The sequence below is a fragment of the Euleptes europaea genome, chromosome 3, assembly GCF_029931775.1.
Source record: "Euleptes europaea isolate rEulEur1 chromosome 3, rEulEur1.hap1, whole genome shotgun sequence".
In the NCBI taxonomy this organism is placed as follows: Eukaryota; Metazoa; Chordata; class Lepidosauria; order Squamata; family Sphaerodactylidae; genus Euleptes; species Euleptes europaea.
The window spans coordinates 97,013,971-97,036,933 of NC_079314.1; the positions used below are offsets into that span (position 1 = coordinate 97,013,971).

At 43.8% G+C, this 22,963-nt stretch overlaps 1 protein-coding gene across 1 annotated transcript in view; it reads right to left on the reverse strand.

Annotated features, from left to right (window-relative positions):
• The window catches only part of APPL2 (adaptor protein, phosphotyrosine interacting with PH domain and leucine zipper 2), a 38,192-nt gene that overhangs the window by 10,322 nt on the left and 4,907 nt on the right, over positions 1-22,963 (reverse strand). The window contains exons 2-11 of the mRNA XM_056847546.1: positions 18,810-18,908; positions 15,798-15,857; positions 12,666-12,737; positions 11,139-11,226; positions 8,044-8,085; positions 7,869-7,927; positions 4,897-5,043; positions 2,656-2,738; positions 848-1,006; positions 104-292 (exon numbers count right to left, since the gene is read on the reverse strand). Of these exons, the coding sequence (XP_056703524.1) occupies positions 104-292; positions 848-1,006; positions 2,656-2,738; positions 4,897-5,043; positions 7,869-7,927; positions 8,044-8,085; positions 11,139-11,226; positions 12,666-12,737; positions 15,798-15,857; positions 18,810-18,908 (998 nt within the window). The remainder of the gene's footprint in view (positions 1-103; positions 293-847; positions 1,007-2,655; positions 2,739-4,896; positions 5,044-7,868; positions 7,928-8,043; positions 8,086-11,138; positions 11,227-12,665; positions 12,738-15,797; positions 15,858-18,809; positions 18,909-22,963) is intronic.

Consider the following 22,963-nt stretch of genomic DNA (forward strand, 5'->3'; position numbering starts at 1 on the left):
GTTCCCATCAGCCCAGGTAGCAGCTGGGCTGACATTTGAAGTCACGCCATGCAATTCCCATCCAAATGGGAGAACGGACAACACAGAGCCCCCAAAGCCGTACGGTTTTCCTGTGGGAGTGGTGATCTGAAAACAGTATCGCCGGTCTTCACAGTCGACTGCCATGACGGAGCAGTTGTCCAGATCTTGGATCAGTCCTCCCGCAACAGCTCCCCTAGGCTGACACATCAGGTTTCCACCTTGAGTGAAGAAGTACAATCTGTCCCACGTTGTAGTCACCAAGCCTGTTTTACTGTACGGGACACATGGTTTCAATATGTCATTTGTTTAGAAGAACTCACATTTAACAGGGACAAACTGGGAAAGCCCTTCCCCACGAACATGCCTTTAAGTAGCCCACGGGCAGTCACCTTCATCAATGAAAAGATCCAGGGGGGTCGGTACACTGGGGCACATCCACTAATCCCCCTCCCTCCAACCTCTCCCTCCTGTCCCAGACCTTCACCGCCCCTCAAAACCCATTCCTGAGAGTCAGGGCACCCTCCAGAGCAGCACACAATGCAACACAGGGAAATGGGAAAAGAGGAGAAGAGAATCTACAAAAGAAAAAAGAAAAAGGCCAATACACATGCATGGAAGTCCCTTCTGCTTACACACAGAGCTGCTGCTATTCTGGCCACAGTCTTGTGAACACTCATGTGTTTTTCATTATTCCGCAGAAGAGGAAAAGTCATATCAGCTTTGAAAATTCAAAGCCAAAGAACCATCTGACGTACCAGTTCAGCATTAGACAAGATCAAGTGCAAGGCCCTCCCCCACTCACTTCCTCCCACAATGCCCTCCTTACTTTCTAAGGTTAAGGTAGCCTGCCTTCTGAATAAGGTTTCTGTTAATGACAGGAGAGGCCACGTCAAAATCAGGCGTGTAAACCGATTCGTTCCCGGAAAGGAGGTCTTGCTGAGATACCCGCATAGCTTCGGCCTCAGTATCCAATTCTTCCTGAACGCTGGAGAAAAATAGAAGCCCAACCACTTCTCTGTTAACAGCTTACTTGCACGAACAGTTAAGAACTTGATGAAGTCAACAAGGCAGGATGGCAGCATGCGAGTGCACTTCTCTGCGTGGCTATTCCAAGTCCTGGAAGCAGCTTGGTTTTCTAGTAGGACGCAGAGTCCTCATTACTTTCTGGGCTTATTAAGGTCAATTTTTAGCTGCGTGGAGATGCAATGCACACTTGTGCAAACTACTGCGCCTCAACGGGAAACAGCTGCTTTCAGAAGCTTGGATCCCACAATTCCCTTCCACTAAGCTAGATCCATGACTCCTGTCTGCTACGTATTCTCCATGCCTACGACCCCTCTGCGTATCACACCTAATCCGATCACACCTGCTAATGTCATTTATTGGCTGTTGACATTTACATTGCATGTCTAATTCACTCTTCTCTACTTAAGGATAGATGGAATCACATTCTGGCTGAATCTGAAGAAGTGAGCTGCAGCTCACGAAAGCTCACACCCGGCCAGAAATTTTGTTAGTCTTTTAGGTGCTACGGAACTCTTGCTCTTTTCTACTGCTATTGACAGACTAACACGGCTACCCAACGAGACATATTCCTCCAGTCACTGGATCCAACCCTTCCCTTCTCTGTGGCATCATATAGCAGTTTGCCATAAGGATAAACTTCAGTTTCTCAACATATATTTGTCCAGCATCAACATCTCTGGCTACTTCAGAGATGCGCAAAGACTCGCTTTACCATTCTATTCCATCCATCATATGAAACAAGCAGGAACCCTAGGTGCCAAATGAGGCACCATGGACAGGAAGCCCCAGGGATCAGACTCTTCCCCGTTCCCCAGAAGCTGGGACCCAGGCAAACACTGGCCTCCTGAACAGCCAAGCACATTTACTAGGTAATAAGCCATGTGGGCCCACCCAACATTTTGCAAATGCTGCTGTACCTATTTTCCGAGGAAGGCAGAAGCGGCAGTAGTAGTACTATTCAGATGAGGCTCTAATGCTGCATGACACAATGATGGAGCTGGACCTCACCCCACCCCACCAGAACATGTCTGCTCAATGCCAGTCATTGGAAATTGCAGTCAAACAGAGGTCTATCTGCAGAGCCCAACATATATAAGTCCACGAGGGAGGGAAGAATCATACAGACTGGGACCACACAAGTCAGACTCCACTCAGATAGTGGACTGCCGCCCATTGTACAAACACTAGGGAGCAAGGGATGGAAATCCACCATGGAAAAAAGGTTGTACACTGGGCCACATCTGAATTACATCAGCCAAGCAAATAAGAACAGAATGACTGTGTTGTTGCCTTCTGTCCCTCTTACTATCCTCATGTTATTCCTTCCTACTCATGTTATTCCTTCCTCCTCTTACTATCCTCATGTCATTCCTTCTTACTCTTGCTGCTGCATCAGAGGCACTAAGACAGAAGAATCAAATGGCATCCACTAACCACAGTCCTCCATTTCCATAGTTGGCAAAATGCAGGCAGGTTGGTGGCAGCAGTATGGCTGCTTCCCATGACCGGGCTCTTTCATTCATGCATATCCACATAACAAGAAAGCAAAGAGAAGCAGAGCAAACCAATGTGCATGTGCGCACGCACACACAGAGAATCTATCGTTACCTGTGAATCATGTTTGAAACAGACGATAAAAAGCTGTCCATTTTTTTGGAAAACATCTCTGCTCCCTTCTTAAAAAATTTAATCTGAAAAATAAAAAAATGGGATTCCCAAAATTAAACTCTTAACTTTGCAAATTAAGCAGTTTATAGTAATTGGGTGGGGTGGCCCTAAAATTGCTGTTACCTGGTGAGAAATAAGAATAAGAATAAGAGTTAATTTTTATATACTGACTTTCTCTGCCACTTAAGGGAGAATCAAACCGGCTTACAATCACCTTCCCTTCCCCTCCCCACAACAGACACCCTGTGAGGTAGGTGAAGCTGAGAGAATGTGATTTGCTCAAGGTCACCCAGCTGGCTTCGTTTGGAGGAGTGGGGAAACAAATCCAGTTCACTAGATTAGCCTCCGCCGCTCATGTGGAGGAGTGGGGAATCAAACCCGGTTCTCCAGAACAGAGCCCAACGCACCAAACCACCGCTCTTAATCACTACACCACACTGGCTCTCTAAATAATGTCTAGAACTAAAAACCACAGAGCTGCAAGATATATATTGGTTCTTGTAGGTTATCCAGGCTGTGTAACCGTGGTCTTGGAATTTTCTTTCCTGACGTTTCGCCAGCAACTGTGGCAGGCATCTTCAGAGGATTAACACTGAAGGACAGTGTCTCAGACACTGTCCTTCAGTGTTAATCCTCTGAAGATGCCTGCCACAGTTGCTGGCGAAACGTCAGGAAAGAAAATTCCAAGACCACGGTTACACAGCTCGGATAACCTACAAGAACCAATGAACTCTGACCGTGAAAGCCTTCGACAATATTTTGCAAGATATATACTTTAGAAAGTAAAACAAGCAAGTTTTGAAACATCTTAAAAGCCTTACACCTGGAGTAGCTAGATAATTGTCTAAGACAGGAGCATATAGAACAGCCTTTCCTCCACGATGCTCAGAAACAGCACAGAGGCAAGGTAAGGGGGCACGGAACAAGTAAAGAAGCCATTGTCTATGCACATCAATTTTCTCTCTAACTCACTGTCAATTATAACCAGCTGGTTTCCTAATAATTCAAGTAAAAAAGATAGCCGAAATATGTAAAACTTTATTCATACGCATATCTAACAGAAACGTTTGTCAGTTCTGTTTTCATAACTCCATACAGTGGACTTCTATGGAAATCAATATTTGAATTTCAGTTATTTCCACACCATTTCTTTGGTATTGCTCACTTCAGTTAAGAGCCCTGGATATTTTCATGCACTGTGTTCTGCCCACAGTTAAAACTGCTTCAATGTTTACGTAGCCTTGAGACTGTATAAACAGTGAAATATACATGCAAATGAGCATTTCATTCATGAGAATGAAAGCGGCTTCATATAAAGCTAAAATACAGACAGAATGCAGTTGTGAAACATGAGACGACATAACACGAACTCACAATAAGAACGATTCATGAGATACTGCCACAGCCACCATCATTTTCAAATCAGGGATTGAAAATGACAAAAGTAATAATTAGCCTAGATAGTATTAGGAGATGCAGAAGCCAGTTTGTTTATTTATTCGGCTTCTATCCTGCCCCTCCCCAAGCTCAGGGTGGCTAACAACATATTCCAAACAATTAAAACATAATAAATTAGAAATAAAATTCTCCAGCATCTATTAAAAGTGGTGTCCTTGAAGCATCACAGTAGTGGGGCTAAACCAAAGGGGAAGGAATAAAGGAAAGGGAACAACAATTTCATAAGAGGAAGGTATAGGAATTCAATTACACAACAAACTGAAGGAGGAGGATGGGAAACAGAGGGAGGGAGGCCAGTCAAGATGGAAACCATCGCTGTCCTCAGCCGTAGGCCTGGCGGAACATCTCGGTCTTGCAGGCCCTGCGAAATTGCATCAAGACTCGCCGATAAGGCTCTGGCTGAGGACAGCCGGACACTCTTTGGGCCCAAGAACATCAGCAAGTTGTTCCCAGTTGAACGTAATGTTCTCTGGTGGGGGGAGGTATATTGGGAGAGATGTTCCCACAGGCACGATGGCCTCGGACTGTTTAGGGCTTTAAAGGTCAACACCAAAGCCTTGAACCCGACCCAGTACTCAATACCAGTTGCATATGTGTTTTCCATGGGGTCCCCATCCTATGGCTACTTGAGATCTGCGGACTTAAGCACAGCTCCCTGCAATGACAGAGTGTGCCTGACGGAATGCTTTTGCTTCTCACGAGACTGCAGCGTATGGGACATACCTGTGAGCGTGTATACCCCAGCATGGGCTCCATCATGGCTACTCTTTTGCGGTACTGTAAAGCATTCAGGGCGCAATAATACTGCAGTGATGAGAGATGCTGCTTCCTCCGGGCACTGGCCACTTCTTTGGCAACTTCCGCCTTCAGCTGAACAATACAAATGTTTGTGACGAACAGCCACGCATCAGCAGATAGTTCCCTTCAAAACAGAGTCTATCCACAGGCACAGAATGACTGCTAAATGCCACCAAAATGCCAAGGAGCTGAATGCGCACCCAGCAAAATAATTTGCCCACAAAAACACTGTGTTTACCTGGGTGTGTTAAACAGCTTTCCTCCTGCTTCCCCCTCCCCAACGCAATATAAGAACAGTCTGCAATTCTGTAGTATTATCAAATGTAAGTGCTAGCTATGAAATTTAATGCTGGGAGAATAAGGAAAAAGCTTTGAGATACAAACGTGGAGAAAGCTATAGGGCAGGGGCGTCGAACTCAATTGTTACGAGGGCTGGATATGAGATAAATGTCACTTGGCCAAGCCGGTCCATGCTTCACCAGCCCAGATCAAGAGTGGGAGGGGTGGCTGCCTTGGCTGGCTGGATAAGCGCCCCCAGGGGCCAGATCTGGCCCGCGGGCCTTATGTTTGACACCCCTGCTATAAGGAGAAAAAGCTTTGAGAGCGAAACATGGAGAAAGCTATAGGGAGAAAGTAATTTTAAGGTTGTTGGTTGAATCGGGAGGGTCATGTCACATTCTGATTACTTCAGAAATGTTAGCATTCAGCTAACGCCTTTAGTTCAGGGAAGCCGTGCCACAATATTAATAATTAGAGGCTTCAGAAAAGAAGTCAAGCAAGTTAACCCAGATCAAGGCTGCTCAAGCGGAGGCTTGGATCCAATGGAGCGTATCTATGGGCAGAAGGATTCCTGCCTGCAGAGCACAACTTTCTTGCTTCCCTGTTCCAGCTGCAGCCCAAATTTGCCTCCCAAAAGGTCCCCTTTCTCACAGAAGCAACATTTCATGGGGCATTTGGGGGCTGCATTGAGTAGCAAGAAGTCATGGTCTATGGGCGGAAATCCTTCCATCTGTGAAAACAATCCACTAGATCCAAGCCACATCCTCTCCCCTCCTGTTATGTCCTCAACCTCAAGACAGTCTGCTGCCAGGACCAGAAACTAAACTCCACAGGACAACAGTCCTAAGAGTACCTGATTTTGGGGGGGAGATTTGGATTTCTATAAAACCAGGCACTTTTACACTCATTGGGAGGTTCCTCTCTGATGAAGTCAAGGAAAAGCCATCTTTATTTAGCAATCAACAGAAATAAGGATATTATTTTAGCTGCATAGTTGTCTCTCTTAAATATTTTACCTCCTTTGAAGCATGCAGGATAATGTTATATTATAATGGCTAAACAAATCAATCTGAATGGGCCCATCTCCACAAAGGTCTCTCTCTTTGCATTTGCTTTGGATCCAGACTAAATTTTCTGCTAACAGAAGGGAAAGGGTAATTTCCACCAATGCTCCCTTCCTGCTGCAGAACCCTGATTTGCCCCTCATGCCCTTCTGGAGGGCCTCTGTTCCCATGGAGCAGCATTTCGGGCAGACTGGGGGAGGAGAGGGCATAAAGTTCTGTTCTGCTGCTAGAAGTGCCTTTTATTAGCAGAAAATTTAGCCTGGATCCTATGGTATTTACCTTCACTGGAGGGCAAGGAAGAAGTAAAGCTGCATACAGATTATCCGGTGCCAAATTCCCATAAAAAGACAAAAGGGGAAAGCTGAAGCCTCCTTTTAAGTACACAAGTGTACATTAGTGCATAATTAGTACATTAGTAAGCAAGTGCTGACTTGCTGGATTGGACCAAGGCTATCTCGTTGAGTGTTCCGTTTCCAACAGTGGCCAACCGTATGCTCCTGGGAAACTCTCAGATGAGGCGTGACAGCGATGATCTTCCCTGCCCCAAGCACCTGGTAACTCAGAGGTGCACTGCCTCTGAGCATGGGAGCACCATCTATTTATATCATGGGTAATAAGTCAATCACTTTGATCCTATGACCTTAGGGAGGGCAGGAAGGGTTGCATCAGTGTTTGGCTCTCATGGCCCTTTCTTGCATGCCCAGGATAGTGCCGATCGCCACTTTGGGGCCAGGAAGCAATTTTCATCCAAGCTAAATTGGCCAGGGATCCAGGAGAGGTTTATTTTTTTGGGAGGGGGCATCTTCTAGGTGTGGAGTAGGGGGCACTGGGTGTGTTCCGGGGGGAGGTAGTTGTGAATTTCCTGTATAGTGCAGGGGGGTTGGGCTAGATGACCCTGGTGGTCCCTTCCAACTCTGTGTTTCTATAATCCACTCTTGATTGCCTTTTTAAAGGCCACGTCAGGTCATTTTTTCAAAAGGGACAAAGCCTATCACCAACCAGGTGTTCTGACCACCTTTCTCCTTCCTTTCTCCTGGTTACGCTAGCTTGTCTGGGACTTGAACTCATACACCTGTTACAGCAAGAGTCACACCCCTAAGCCCCTTGGCTGGGGCTGCACTAAAGCATCAGTGGTCTTGACACAAACACCCACAGTGTTTCATCCTTCTCACTGCAGACTACCCTCATTCCTCAGGGTCGCTGGTCCTACTGGGGCAGAATTTTGTGGAGATCAGGGGGCTGCAAGGGCCGGGGGAGGAAAGTTTCGTTTTGCCATTAAGAAAATTTAGTATGGCTCCAACCCAAGGGAGTTTTGGGCCACCCTACAGGGGGATTCTCGTCAGCTCTAAATGCTAATTGGGAAGTGTTCCCTACGGAAAATAGAAATGATGTCAAGTAAATTTTTGCATTGTTTCTAATTTTTGTAAACATAATCCTATTATGTATCTCACACCATCATGCCATTTGATTGTGTTGTTTTACACTGTATAAACCGTCTTGAGTCTCAGTGAGAAAGTCGGGCTACAAATAATTAAATGAATACATTTATTTTACCTTCTCGTTTTCTCTCTTTTTTGGTAATCTGCTGTACTTCGCCATGGAGACATCATGCTCTGCAAAGCAAAGGCACATTTGAGCACCACAACACAAGCAGGTGTGCACTGTACAACACGTCTGCTGTGATACAATCAACAAAATTTATTTGAACAAAAGAAACTGTGGAACATACCATTGCTAGCAAGGCCAAAGAGATCCTTCAGAGTGCTTACTTCTAGAAAAAGAACAAAAAACAGTAAGTTCCTGCATTACAGTAAAGACGTAGTATGAAAGACATTCACAACACATGTGACATGTGCTGGTGAAGCTTTTCATTAACACTCACAACACCCGTATTTTCAAATTCCAATACGAACGTTTTATTTTATGTGTAAGAGATTTCTTTGTATAACTTTTCATCAAATCTGCTTCTTAATCAGTCCAACAAAGAACTAGTTCATGCCAGTGTGTTTTTAAAAGCAGTGGCAGAAATGTGATTAACAGAATCACAGAATTAGCCAGACAGAGAAAGGGGTCTGTTTTATACACTTACTGGACTGGTGACCCCTTTCACACAGTGAAAGAGCAGTCAAAATACCTCCTTTCACCCTATAGATAACACAAGGCAGGAGGCTATGATCCACATGATTCTCCTACCTTGAGAGTCTCATCTTACATATTATGTTACAGCTGCATTTGGACATCGTGATAACCCTTATAAACCAGTTTGATTAAACCCCAGTTAGCTGCAATGTCTGATTGCTCATAGTCCAACAAACCAGGATTTATTCAGGCTGTTATCTCGGTTTCTATGTTGCCTCTGTTCCTCTGCCGAACCGTCCAGACTTCAAGGACGGCTCCACATACCAAAGCCTGGGAACGCTACTCCTGGGAAAGTGTGCTCTGTTTATGCTTTGTGTGCTTTGTAATCTCCCGCCGTTTTCAAGCTTTATATTTCCCACTAACGAGCAAGTCACTCATAGCTGTCATCTTATTCTCAATGCACTGTATTGCCTATTTGACCAGTAAAAGCCATCTGCTTGGATTCTAAGTGTCTCTGTGGTGATTTCTGGTTCTTTGGGTCAAGAGCTCACAATTAGCACCAAACACGGATTGCAAACTAAGGTTTGTTGCTAGTTTGCTAGCCACAGTTTGCACTAATTGCTTAGGCTGGAATAAATCTGCAGAGAATTGCACTGTATGCATAGGTTCATAACTGAATACATCGGTTTAAATAGATGGTTAATGTGTGTTAAGTGCCGTCAATTCACTTCCAACTTATGGTGACCCTATGAATTAAGGTCCTCCAAACCATCCTATCATTAACAGCCTTGCCCAGGTTTTGCAAACTGTGGGTCATGGCTTCCTTGACTGAGTCAATCCATCACATGTTGGGTCTTCCTCTTTTCCTACCGCCTTCAACTTTTCCTAGCATTATTGTCTTTTCCAGTGAATGAGTGTTGAATTTTCATAATGTGACCAAAGTACGATAACCTCAGTTTGGTCATTTTAGCTTCTAGGGAGAGTTCAGGCTTGATTTTATCTGGAACCCACTTATTTGTCTTTTTGACAGTCCACAGCATCAGTAAAACTCTCCTCCAACACCACATTTCAAATGAATCAGCTTTCCTCACTGTCCAACTTCCACACCCATACATAGTAATGGGGAATACTGTAGTATGAATTATCTTGATCTTGGTCGCTAATATTCTGTCCTAACAGTAGCCTCGTGTCCAGAGTACAGGTTGCACATCAAAACAATCAGATGCTGTAGCATACCTTTAAAACAAACACACACACAGCTTTTCATGATCCACAACAGCTGAAAGCTTTGCTGTAACCTATGAAACATAAGCTGATTTTTTCTAATATTCTCTCGTATGCTCCAGTAACCAATATAAGTTTGCAATATCATCGCTAGTGCATTATCCTTTCTTTAATCCAGCTTGAACATCTGGCATTTCTCGTTCCATACATGGTGACAGTCTTTGTTTTAAGATTTTGAGTATCACATTCCTTGGGTGAAAAATTAATGCCATGGTCCAATAATTGCCGCTCTCTTTGACATCTCCTGTTTTCTGAACTGTTTGATGTTTAACACGATGTCTAGATGCAGCCTCTCTTATGGGAGGGGGCATGTTCTCTGTGGTACTACACAAAGCGCATCACCAATGCATTAAAAGCAAGAACTGAGCAAGAGAGAGGGGATAGTGGGCTGGTCTGGCTATTGGCTCAGCAAGAACCTGGCTTCACCAGCCCGATCACTATCTACATGTGGTACCCAAAGCACCACAGGAGCCCTTTCTAACCTAACTTTCTAGTTAATGCAATCCTGCGGACACTGTCAGCCTGGAACATGAATGTTAAGATTTCAATGGACTTAGAAAGGGTCTGGATCTGTTTAGGATTGCAATGACAGTTCCTGGTCAAGAAGTGCTGATCCATTCTCCATGATCCTGGAAACAAGTTTTTCAAGAATATATTACATCAGTTTCAAGACCTTTTTTCTGCATTCTTTAAAAAACAACGTTTAATACTTGTGCTAGCTGAACTGCAGAGAAGTAAAAGGGGAGGGGGACTTAATATACAAAGTTTGGCTTCAAATTGATACAAAGCTGAGCCTGTTAAAGAGATGCTGTGAGCCAGAAAGACGGTTACCATATATGGAACAAGAGCCAATGTGGTATAGTGGTTAAGAGTGGCAGACTAGTATCTGGGAGACCCAGGTATGAATCCCCACTTGTGCCATGGAAGCTTGCCGTGGGCCGGTCACACTCTCTCAGCCTAACCTACCTCACAGGGTTGTCGTGAGGCGAAAAGGGAGGCGAGGAGAACGATTAAGCCACTTTGAGTTCCCACTGGGAAGAAAGGTGGGATAAAAATGAATTAAATGTTTAAAAAGAAACACAGATTGGTGTGATTCTGGTGCAGCAGTAAGCAAGCCATGTTGCCCCAAATCCTGGAGCAATTCTTCTATAACCCGGTCATAATATTGCACTGGCCTGATTTCATGCAAGCTCAAGTATTTGCCAGCTCAAAGGACACATTTGTCATCTGGCAATAAACAGGTACTAGTCTTATAGCATCCTGGTTTCAGCGGTGTCTACAATTTTCTTCTTGCCTCCTGCAATTTGGCCATGTACATCAGACTTCCTTGAGATTATGTACAGTGAATTAAAGAATACAGCCCCTTTCTTGCTTTGATTCTCGCCGGCAGTTTCCCGATGAAAATCACATAACAAAAGATCAAAAGAAACAAAAAACTAGAAGAGCTTGAACAATATTTACCTGTAAGATCTTTTTCCCGAAACTGGATGATTGGGAGAACCATGGTGTCTGCAAGCTGTTTGGCCAATTCAGTATGCAGAACGTTAAGCTGAAAGACAGGAGATGTTTCAGTTTAGAAGACAAAAAAGGGTGCTTTCACAGATGCTGAATAATGCACTTTCAATGCACTTTGCAGCTGGATTTTACTGTGTGAAAATCCACTTGCAAATGATCGTTAAAGTGGATTGAAAGTGCATTATTTGGCATGTGTGAAAGCATCTCAGTTCTCTAAGGTCAGAACATGAACCCTTCAGCTTGGTTTCAAAGGACAACAAGCGGAACTCCACTCACACAACAGATGGCTGCCACCTCCCCTTGTCCTCATTTTATCCCCTCTCCAAAGCTGCTCCAGAGGCACAGGAATAGAGTTGGATGCAGGGCAGGGAGGGAAGGGCACAACAGAAAGAGATTGGACTGCTTCTATACGCCCCCCCCCCCTCCATACAGAACTGGACTGCTTCCATGCCTCCCCCACACGGAGCAGCAAAAATGGAGAAATAACTACCTCACAGTGCAATTTGGGTGCAGAAAAACATCAGGGGAGGGAGCCCTTCATCCCCTTGTGGTGACAAACTGATCCTTTATTTTTAATAGCCATTCCCCACAGCTGCTAGAGGGAACCTGAGTTCCCTGGACCCAACTCTTTAAAACCCCATCCATCTAGTTTGGCCCTGGGCTGCTACCCATGCACATGGAACACATGAAGCTGCCTTATATTGAATCAGACCCTCAGTCCATCAAAGTCAGTATTGTCTACTCAGACCGGCAGCGGCTCTCCAGGGTCTCAGGCAGAGGTCTTTCATATCACCTACTTGCCTACTCCCTTTAACTGGAAATGCCGGGGACTGAACCTGGGCCCTTCTGCATGCCAAGCAGATGCTCTACCACTGAGCCATGACCCCTCTCCATGCAGAGCAGCTACACAGTACACCAAGCTGCTTGGCACAGACAGCAACCCTTTAACAAAGATTGCTTTTGGATGCTTCTGTCTTAGCCAGAGCCATGGTGAAATCATGCCTTACTGAAGTACAAAGTTAGATTTAAGCCTAAAAGGAAAAATAAGCACAATTGTCCAAAGAACACGTTTTCCATTCCATAAATTTTAAATCTTCAGTGGAATCCAAACGACAGGGTTGGATCGGTGAGCGGAAGGGTATCTTTAAAGCATCTCCACAACTGGGATCCAACATAAGGTTTATTGCCATGTGCTTGTGGAGTTATTTTAAAACACGCATGAATTATTTGAAATTGTGCAAGATAAAAATGAGAAATAAAAAAAGGAGAGGGAATGCTCTATTAGTTACTCCTAAACTCATTTCAAAACAGACTTGTTTTGACCCTTCATTTCAGCAGAGCAGTAACTGCAGCCCTTTTCCATTAACCCACTCACAGCTCCAGCTTCTCCCTATGTCCAAAACAGGCTAGTTTCAATGAGGTAAGCGTGTAGAACGAGAAAGTAAGAAAGCTGTTTCTGGCCACTTCGATTACCTCATCCACAACTTTTGAGAAGTACTGAAGAGTAGAGATCATTTCTTCATCTCCTTTACCCAGGGCAAAATTCTGTATGGCAAACAAGAGATATTATTATTAAACTAATATTAGTTTTCAGCGGCTCCCACTAAATTCTAAGGGACGGTGTAAAATAAGTTGTAATATCAAACACAGTTAAGGAAGGCAGAGACTTCCCCTCATAACAAGGCACCAGAATTTCAGCAAAGCAGCCATATTAGTTTGCTGCAGCAAAAAATAAACAGGAGTCTTGTGGCACTTTCAAGAAGAACAAATTTTGCTTTTCAGCTAAGTTTTCATTGACTAGAGCAGTGGTCTCCAACTGAGCTGCAAACATGTGACATTGGAGTCATGAGACGGGAGGGGCAGGAAGAGTTACAATTGTTAAGAAAGTAGGCAGCGACCAAGGAAACAGCACAGGAAACACACGCCAAACACCAGGTGATGCACCTCAGTGAGGAAAAAATCAAGAATTAGAGGCATGGAGGAAATACCCTCACTCTGCCAGCCTGTCTCTCCTTTCTGTGTGCGTGTGAGCAGGAGGAAATGGAGAAGAAGAGAGAGAAGATGAGTTGTTTTTTATAGCCCACTTTTCTCTACCATAAGTATTCTCAAAGTGGCTTACAATCGCCTTCCCCCCCAAAACAGGCACCTGTGAGGTAGGTGATAGATAGTTTATTCACGGCCCTTGGACAGATAAAACAAAATACATGGACTAAAATAGTTTTACAGACAAAGGTTTACAGTCCGAGTCTTAAATCACTTAAAAAAAAAATAAAAAATAGTAAAACAAATAACATCTAAGTTACATCTGCCATAGAGACTACTCTATGGCAACGCATTTTTATTGCTGCCGTACAAATTTTTGCTACCTGAGAGGTGATTGAAGGATTATCTCCTTGTAGGAGCTTTTTGATCTTTTCTCTTTCCCTGTCAGGTCCCATTCTCAGTATGAGGGGCTCAATAAACTTAGAACGAGGTATTGTGTAGAAGTTACAATTCAGGAGAACATGTTCAGTGGTCCCTAAATCCCCGGATTTACAGGGGCAGTCTCTCCGCCCTGGGTATCTTCTTAAATTTCCCCTCTAACATAGCAGAGGGTAAGGCTGCGCACCTAGCCAAGGTAAAAGCCCTCCTATATTTGTTTATCTCTAAGTAACGGAGATAGGCTGCTGGTGCAAGACTAAGTTTGGAGTGGGGGGGAGCCATAAATAGAGGCACTCTTGCAAAATCTGCTTATCTTTAACCCTTTGATTTATAGTTGACTTAGCTTGATCCCACCCTAACTGAAGTAGTGCTAGGGGGGTAAAACCCAGGTTATTTAGTTTGTCTTCAATGGCAATTATCCACTTTGACCTAAAGGTATCACAAAGAATCAGTGGAAGAAGACCCTTAGGGTTAAAATTAATTTTTAGCCAGAGATAAAGCGAGGACAAGACAACCCTTGCCTCAACCTTCACCATGCCAGTTTCTGAACGGATCATAGCATCTGATACACATCTTGGCAATTGCAGGGCAGCTCTGTGAGGTAGGTGGTTCTGAGAGAGTTCTGAGGCAGAAAGAACAGCACTCCTACTCCTTATGCATGCACAATGGCATCAGGTCCTTTCAAATGATAGCAAAAAATGGCAATCGTAGAAAAGCTCACAACTCAGATCTGCAAGCCACTCAAGGATCCCAAACCCATAGGTTGAAAATCACTGGTCAAGAGCACACTTACTGAGATGCATGTACTGAAGTCCTCACTCATCAGATTACATAAATAGACAGGGTTAGGAAGAGGGAAAGTTGTAAACAGGCAAGTTAAAGGCTCATGAAATGAAGGAAGTACAACATCAAATGTAATTAGATAAAAATTCAAATGTAATGAAGAGATAAAGAGAGCATTCACAACAGCAGTAACTGATGAGAGCTAGCTTAGCAAGTTTAGGGAAATTGCATTAACGCTTGTACTGGCAAAGCCCTTGTTAAGTCATCGGGAGATGGTATCATACTTCTTAACTAATTCTAATTCTGCAGTTTCATGCTGGAGTCTCCCTCTGAAGTTCTATCAGCAACAGTGAGTCTTGAGACACTGAAATGTTCTCCCACTAGTTTCTGTGTATTGCCCCTTCCTTAATAACCTCACATATATCTACCTAGTGAGGACCCACTACATGCATCCAACGAAGTGGGAGATAGTCCTTAATGTGTTGTAAGAGTCCTGGAATTACAGAAAGCACGTTCAGCCTCCATCCCAAGTGTGCCTGTTGTCTTGAAAATGCATTTGTGTGTGTGTATGTGTGTGCATGAAAATACAAAGCTTCCTTTATATGGAGTCCCATTTGTCCCTCCAGTTCAGTACTGTCTACTCCGATTAGCACCAGCCAGTCCAAGCTCTCAAACAGACAAAAGCCCTTCCCAATATCTGCAGTCTGAGGTCCTCTGACTAAAGATTCCAGAGACTGAACGCAGGGCTTTTTGCAAGCATCTGCTGTACCTCCAAGTCCCTTGTTTCTTCCATACAAGTAAATGGCTGACATACACTCAGAGGAGGAAAAGCAAAGCAATGCACCTAGGAGAGCCCTCCACCCACACAACATTCACAGTTGAAGAATAAGACAGCACTGTAAGACTTCATCAGACCCCTGTAAGACAAAAAGAAACTACCAAATGCACCATGTTGTCTTGAATTTTCAGGAATTAACAAGGTGCAATACCTCGAAACAGCAGAAAAGATACTTATTCGTGCAATCTTAACAATGTAAAAAATTCGACTCATGTTTTCCCACTGACAACTCTGTATAACTACAGGTGCCCAAGGCTGTTGGGCACAGCAGCAGCAGGAGGAGGTTTTTATATGACGACTTTCTCTACCTTTAAGGAGAATCAAACTGGCTTACAATCTCCTTCCCTTCCCCTCCCCACAACAGACACCCTTTGAGCTAGGTGGGGATGAGAGAGCTCTTAAGAGAACTGTGATAAGCCCCAGGTCACCCAGCTGGCTTCATGTGGAGGAGTGGGGAAACCAACCCAGTTCACCAGATTAGCTTTCGCCCCTCTAAACCACCACTCTTAACCACTATACCACCAGGCCCATTGCTCAGGTTGCAGACACAACATGACACGTACCTGTTTTTCATAGGCTAGAAGCTGCTTGGAGAGTTGTTGTGTTGCCAGACACATTTCATTCTACAAACGAGAAAAGGTCTTGTTACTGAGGATCACACAGACAATTAGACTAATCCCCTTATTTGTTGTAGCCATCAAGAGCAGCACTAAGGAGGCCAGGCATTCCCCCCATTCCCTGTTTAGGATCACGTGCAATTATTCCTCAACGGCACCAGATAGACCAGACCCTCTTCTAGCTTGCTTATTCTATATACTGAGTGACGAGAAGGATATGTATGTGGGTGAAGATCAGAAAAAGCACAAATCTTGCTTTTAATATCTCATTTCATACAATCACAATCTATTTTCTTTGAAATGGAACCTTGTATATATCCAAGAACAGGACTTGCTCCACCCGCACCCAGTAAATCTGAAATGGTGCCCTTGATATTATTTGTTTTTATTAGCAGTTGTTTGCATTGTGGGTGTAAAGCCAAACCACAAACAAGACTGAAGCAGGAAAATCACGCTGCAGGGAAACTGTTTCCAAGCTGGTTCTTTCCCACCACCCATCCTCCCCCCCTCCCAGCTTTGGTCATTGCTAATTTTAATTTATGTATCACTATAACAGCATAATGGTGCAATCCCAAACAGAGTTACACCTTCTGAGCCTACTGAAATCAGTGGACTTAGAAGTCACTCTGTTTAGGACTGCAATGAACGTGAGAGCGGGAAGCAAGAGGTTAAGACTCTTTCAACAACTGGACAAAGAAAAAAACAAATTGAACACCTGATGAAGTGTACTCTAGCCAACAAAAGCTTATTCTTCAATAATTACAGTAGTCCTTAAGTTACCACTTTACTCCTTTTCTGGTGTTCTCTGTACCAAACTTACAGAGCTACCCAAATGGATTTTGTAACCTTGCTTTGTTTAACTCTTTTAAAACCACCTTTTCCTGACTCCAACTCACCTGCAGAAGCCCCAAATAGTTATTTGGTTTCCTTAAGATACCTCCAACATCTCTCAACACCACTTTCATTTAATCAATTCCATGCTCAGTAATATGGTCAGTAAGCCCAGGTTCTCAGTTTTAAATGAGACAGGGCTGCTGGTATCCTTGTACACAAGATAACAGATAAGAATGAAAACCACGTTAGCTATAAACCCACACCATCATTTCATTGGTGTCTAATAGTACACTGGTGGGACTATATGAAGATAACAAACGCAGGCCACCCACAGGCAAAATAGAAGTTTTATTTATTTATTGGATTTATATCCTGCCCTCTATCACAGCCAAGGCCAGGCTTCTATATACTCAAAGGACATCCTAGGTATAAACTGACTTTGTACATTAATAATAAGTGAATATTTCCTCATACACAATGGCTTGATGAAGACATAGTATGCTATAAGAACACAGAATGTTGAGAGACATTGATGTCAGTCAAAGCGGAAAAAGGAGGAGAGAAAATAACTCTGAAAAGGGAGATTAAGGGGTGTGGTAACAGTTGCAAATTGCTCCTGCCCTTCCCACAATTCCTCACTGCTCCCCACCCAGCCCTGTCTAATGTCTACTTGACGGTTATTTCAGCATCGTTGGTTTCTTTTCTATTCTGAACGATGTAGACCATACAGGCAAATTAAAAACTTCACGCCATGGTTTTGACAACTGGTAAACGGCAGCAGCAAAAGAGGAAGACCCAACATGAAATGAATTGACTCTATAAAGGAAGCCACGGCCCTCAGTTTACAAGACCTGAGCAAGGCGGTTAATGGACAATTTGGAAGACACTAATTGATAGGGTCACCATGAGTCAGAAACAACTTAACGGCACATAACACACGCACACACAAAAGGTACCCCACAATGTGAGTCTACACTATGAAAACAATTTGTCTTCTCCACTTATCATAATATTAAGGAAGTTACACTGAACTTGAAGCCACCTCCAAATCCCATCTATAATTCCCATTATGCAAGCAGACAGTTGTTCCAACAAATATGGTACTACTACAACTTTTGGAATAAGTGCAGGAACAAACAAGAATGCTTTACGGCCTAAAAGGCGTGCCACATGAAGTGCTGAGCTCCAGACATCCCACCTGGCATTCATAGGAGTTGACTCAGCAACCTAGTTAAAGTAGCATAACATACAATGCAAATCAAAACACTCTGCAAGGCTGGGTCTCACTGTGAGGCACACATGATCCTGGACCAAACAAAAGGGAAGTGTTCTATTCAATGAAAGTGTGTTACTACAGCTTTGTGCTGTAGCAGCTCCCAGCAGCTTGAAATCCCTTACAATGGCTATTAATGTACAAGGCCAACGGATGTAACATGGAGAGCAGGAACAAGCTGGTCCCACTGCCCACTGACAGCTGAGCTAGCCTACCCTCCTGCTTTGCACATTCACCAATATGGGGGCACAGCCTATAATTTGTACATACTAAGGTTCTGTGCCTGTTAAGTACCAACTGTGCACAGAAGGGGAGGGGCTGTGGCTCAGTGGTAGAGCATCTGCTTGGTATGCAGAATGTCTCCGGTTCAATCCCCGGCATCTCCAGTTAAAGGGACTAGGCAGGTAGGTGATGGGAAAGACCTCAGCCTGAGACCCTGGAGAGCCGCTGCCCATCTGAGTAGACAATACTGACTTTGATGGACCAAGGGTCTGAGTCAATAGAAGGCAGCTTCATGTGTTCAAGGATGTGAGAGCCAGCACATCTGTTCTCCCTCTACCTGTGAATCGATATGTCATGTGCACAGAGCTTAGGTACAGCTCCAGTGGTCTCAACAATGATCCTCCTGAGCACAGCCTTCCAAAATTGATATACAATAGCAGGAGAAATTATCCCATTGCAAAGGATGGGGCATGTCCAGTATGGACATAATGCTAACACAATGAACCCAGTAAGGCTTAAGAGATGCCAGCACCAGTGCTACACAAAAGAAGGGGTAATCAATCTAGTGTCAATCCATGTCACAGGTTTGCCTCCAATACTTTGGAAGGGAAAAAGACAAAATTACTTACCTGAGCCCCATAAACCCGCTGCATTGCTTGAAGCAACTGGTTGGTGTAGTCTGTAAGTGTTCCTGCATCTTCTTCAAACACACTCAGCAACGAGCGAGTCTGACAAAAGAGGATTAGCAGTTCAGCACTCAAATGGAAGAGAGAGAAAAATTACCCCTGAAAACAAAGATGTAGCGTAGTAAAAACAGCCACTACTAACATGTATAAGAACCACATATAGAAAGAGATGCTTTCTCAGGCTTCAGCACCATAATGTGAACCTCTCATGATGAAAGGAAGTGTGTAACAGGGAAGAAGAGGCTTGCACAAGTGTGTCGTCTGACTACAGCCAAAATTTCCCAAACAACTGGCTTCTCAGCATTTATTATTTAATTTAACATACAACTCGGTGCCCAAAGCTCAGGCTGAGCTTCCTCAGTCCTTCCCCTCATTAACCTTCAAAATAGCCACATAGAACACAATTGCCACATAGAGCATGATGGGTAGCCGTGTTAGTCTGTCACTAGCAGTAGAAAAGAGCAAGAGTCCCGTAGCACCTTAAAGACGAACACAATTTCTGGCAGGGTATGAGTTTTCGTGAGCCTCAGCTCGCTTCTTCAGATATCATCAGATACTGAAGAAGTGAGCTGCGGCTCATGAAAGTGTGTGTGTGTGTGTGTGTGTGTGTGTGTGTTAAGTGCTGTCAAGTCGCTTCCGACACATGGCGACCCTATGAATCAACATCCTCCAAAATGTCCCTACTGGGGAGAAAGGCAGGGTATAGGTGAAGTAAACAAATGCTCCCATGGAGCAGCTTCATTCTTCCTAGCAGGGCCTATTGGTGTGCCCACTCTGTCTAGGATGTGCTTGGTAACAGACTAAACATTTTCAGCAAATGCATCATGCCTGCAGAACATCCTCCTGGCAGAACTCAGGGTGGCTTCTACCCTCCTGGCATCCCGTCAAGGCTGTATAACTCAACTATTCCACAGAGCACCCCAAGAGATATGAATCTGGGCTACTGGGAATATGTACGAAGGGCTGCATTTTTAAAGTGGTGGTTTTTAATGTTGCTTTAAATGTGTGTGTTTTTTAATGTTCGTAATTATGTGTTGGATCCAGTCACCAGCTTTTCCACTGGTGAAAAAAGGAGGGAGTCCCCTTTGATCACCGAAAAGACTATGCTGAGATCATGGGACATGAATGGACAAAAGCCATGTGGGAGGGGCGTTGCAGTAAGGAGAGAAATTGGGAGATACTGAGCAAAAACGCTGGCTGTATCCAACCCTAAGTGATTTCATAAGGTTTTATTTTACTGTTACCTGCCACTGGTTCGGAGTAGGTCAGGAGAAAAACGAGCTTATAAGTCTTTTAAATAAAGTATCTATTTTCTCTTAAAAACAGAAACACATGCCTCATACATACATGAACATGCAGATAAATGAATAAATATATGTAGATCCACCCTCCACACACACTATTCCACTCACATCTAGTTTGGTTGAGTGGTTGTTGTACTGTCCAGTGCATGCCTAGCCCCTTTTAGATGAACTGTGTTTCATTCAGTTCCCAACACATGGTGACTTCACACACACTGATTGTTTCTCTGAAGCCATCCATAAAAAGGTAAAAGGTAAAGGTCCCCCGTGCAAGCACCGGGTCATTCCTGACCCATGGGGTGACGTCACATCCCAGCATTTACTAGGCAGACTTTGTCTGTGGGGTAGTTTGCCAGTGCCTTCCCCAGTCATCTTCCCTTTACCCCCAGCAAGCTGGGTACTCGTTTCACCGACCTCAGAAGGATGGAAGCCTGAGTCAACCTTGAGCCGGCTACCTGAAACCAACTTTCGTCGGGATCGAACTCAGGTCGTGAGCAGAACTTGCAGTACTGCAGCTTACCCCTCTGCGCCAAGGGAACCCATCCATAGTCACCACGAAAGAATGTTAACGGATAAATGTAGGGGGAGTAGAGGATTATGCAGCTTTTTATTTCTCTGCCCACTGCAGCCCAACAGACATTCGGCACATCTTGATGGATGTAGCCCCAAACAGGCCTAACACGTTTCAGTTGGTAGTTTAGTACCAGAATACGAGTGAAGGAGTCATCAGTATAATAGCTGTCTGTGCACTTACTCAACAACATTCAGATTAACCTATCTATTCTTGACGATCGTAGTGTAATCCTAGACTTAAATTCAACTGTGGAGGAAAAGGTAAGATTCTCTGTCTAGATTAGAAAACATAACCGGGGGGTGGGGGTGATGGGACAGAATGGGCTGACCCAGTGGCATAGGGCAATTCACAGTCCAGAGGCAAGTTTAGACATTTATGGCACCTGACCAAAATAAAACCGATGTGGATTGTGTGTGTGTGTTAAGTGCCGTCAAGTCGCTTCCGACTCATGGCGACCCTATGAATGAAAGTCCTCCAAAATGTCCTATCTTTGATGTGGATTACAGCTCACTTACTCTTGTTAATACTACACGAAGATGGAGGCTGGAGCCAGGAAAATGCTCCTTCCCCTTGGAATTTCCTTCATATTGTTTTATGGGCAAGATCAGCCACGGCACACTCTCAGACTTTACATATTACAAAATAGCGATTCCACCGGTACCTCTAGCATATTATGTACCATGACAAAAGAGAATCCCTCTCTCCCCCCTCAAAAACAAAACAAAACTGTGTGCACCTCAAAGACAGAAGGACCAGTCACATCAAGTAAATTCCATCTAAAAAGACAAGATCCCTCTCTAACAAAGGACATGGAGAATAAACTGCTAATTTTGTAGGGAGTGAAGAAGCCCTCAGGGAGAGTTCTCAGCCTGTAACCCTGTGTGGAACGTTAACAGCAGCCGGCTCCCTCATTTAAAGAGCTGCTCCAAGCAGAATGATACCCAATTATGTAAATACAGTATAATTTAAGACAATCATTTATTGATTACACAGGAAATGCTGGGACAAGGATGACTTGAGTAGTTTCAAAACAAAGCCCTGGCCTAGGAGGAGACTCAAAGGATCTACAGGCTGAAGGCAATATTCATGTGATCACTTCCTGATTATTATTTATTTCTCATTTCTATTTGCTTGTGTTTTTTTCTGATTGCCACAAGCTTGCTCTTGCAGGTTGTATGAATCTGTCATTTCCCAGGTGCTTCATGACAGAATGAATACTAATGGGCCACATAGGATAAATTATCCAAGACTTTAATATATAACACACAGTTAAAAAAAAAAAATTAAAACTAAATGTGTTTCGGCCACAAGGCCGAATGGCACAAATTGTCAATGGCACAAATGGTTAAAATACACACCATGAAGTAAAATATTCAAAATATGCCGTTTCTGACCAAAGCTTTAAAACACACAAAGTAGGGCCAGTTCATAAACTAGATAATTCCCGCTTCACTGTTGGAACTAATAAAGACCACCAAAAATCATTTTTCAGAATGTTATTCTTGGTCCAAATATCTCTGTAAGCAAGGTCCGAGTGTGTATATTCACAGTCAGGAAGCAAAATACAACTTATATACACACACCATAGAGCTATGAATCATTCTGACCTTGCTTACAGAGATATTTGGACCAAGAACAACAACTTTTTGAAAAATGATTTTTGGACGTCCTAGCTGGTTCCAGCAATGAAGGGGGAAGTATCTAGTTTATGAACTGGCCCTACTTCTTTCGTGTGTTTTAAAACTTCCGTCAGAAATGGCATGCTTTGGATATTTTACTTTATGCTGTATATTTTAACAATTTGTACCACTGAGGAAGGCCTTCTGGCCGAAAAGCTTTTGGTTTTAATATAGTTTGGTTTTAAATAGTTAATATATATATTAACTATTTGTCATGTATTAAAATTTTGGGTAATTTACTATATGTAACTCATTAGTATTCATTCAGTCATTGGGCCTTTTGTCAGTCTGCCTGGTTACCTGCCTCTGGGCTGATGTTTTTTCTTCCCCTTTCTGTTTTAATTTTTTCAGCTGCTACCAAAAGGAGCCATTGGTATACCCATAACAAGACCTTCTACACCAGGGGTGGGGAACCTTTTTCCTGCCAAGGGCCATTTGCCCATTTATAACATCATTCAGGGGCCATACCAGGTGTAGATCTCCTGGCGGGGGGGGGGAGGAGGAGAGGCCAGGGTTGCCAGGTCTCCAGCCATCACCTGCAGG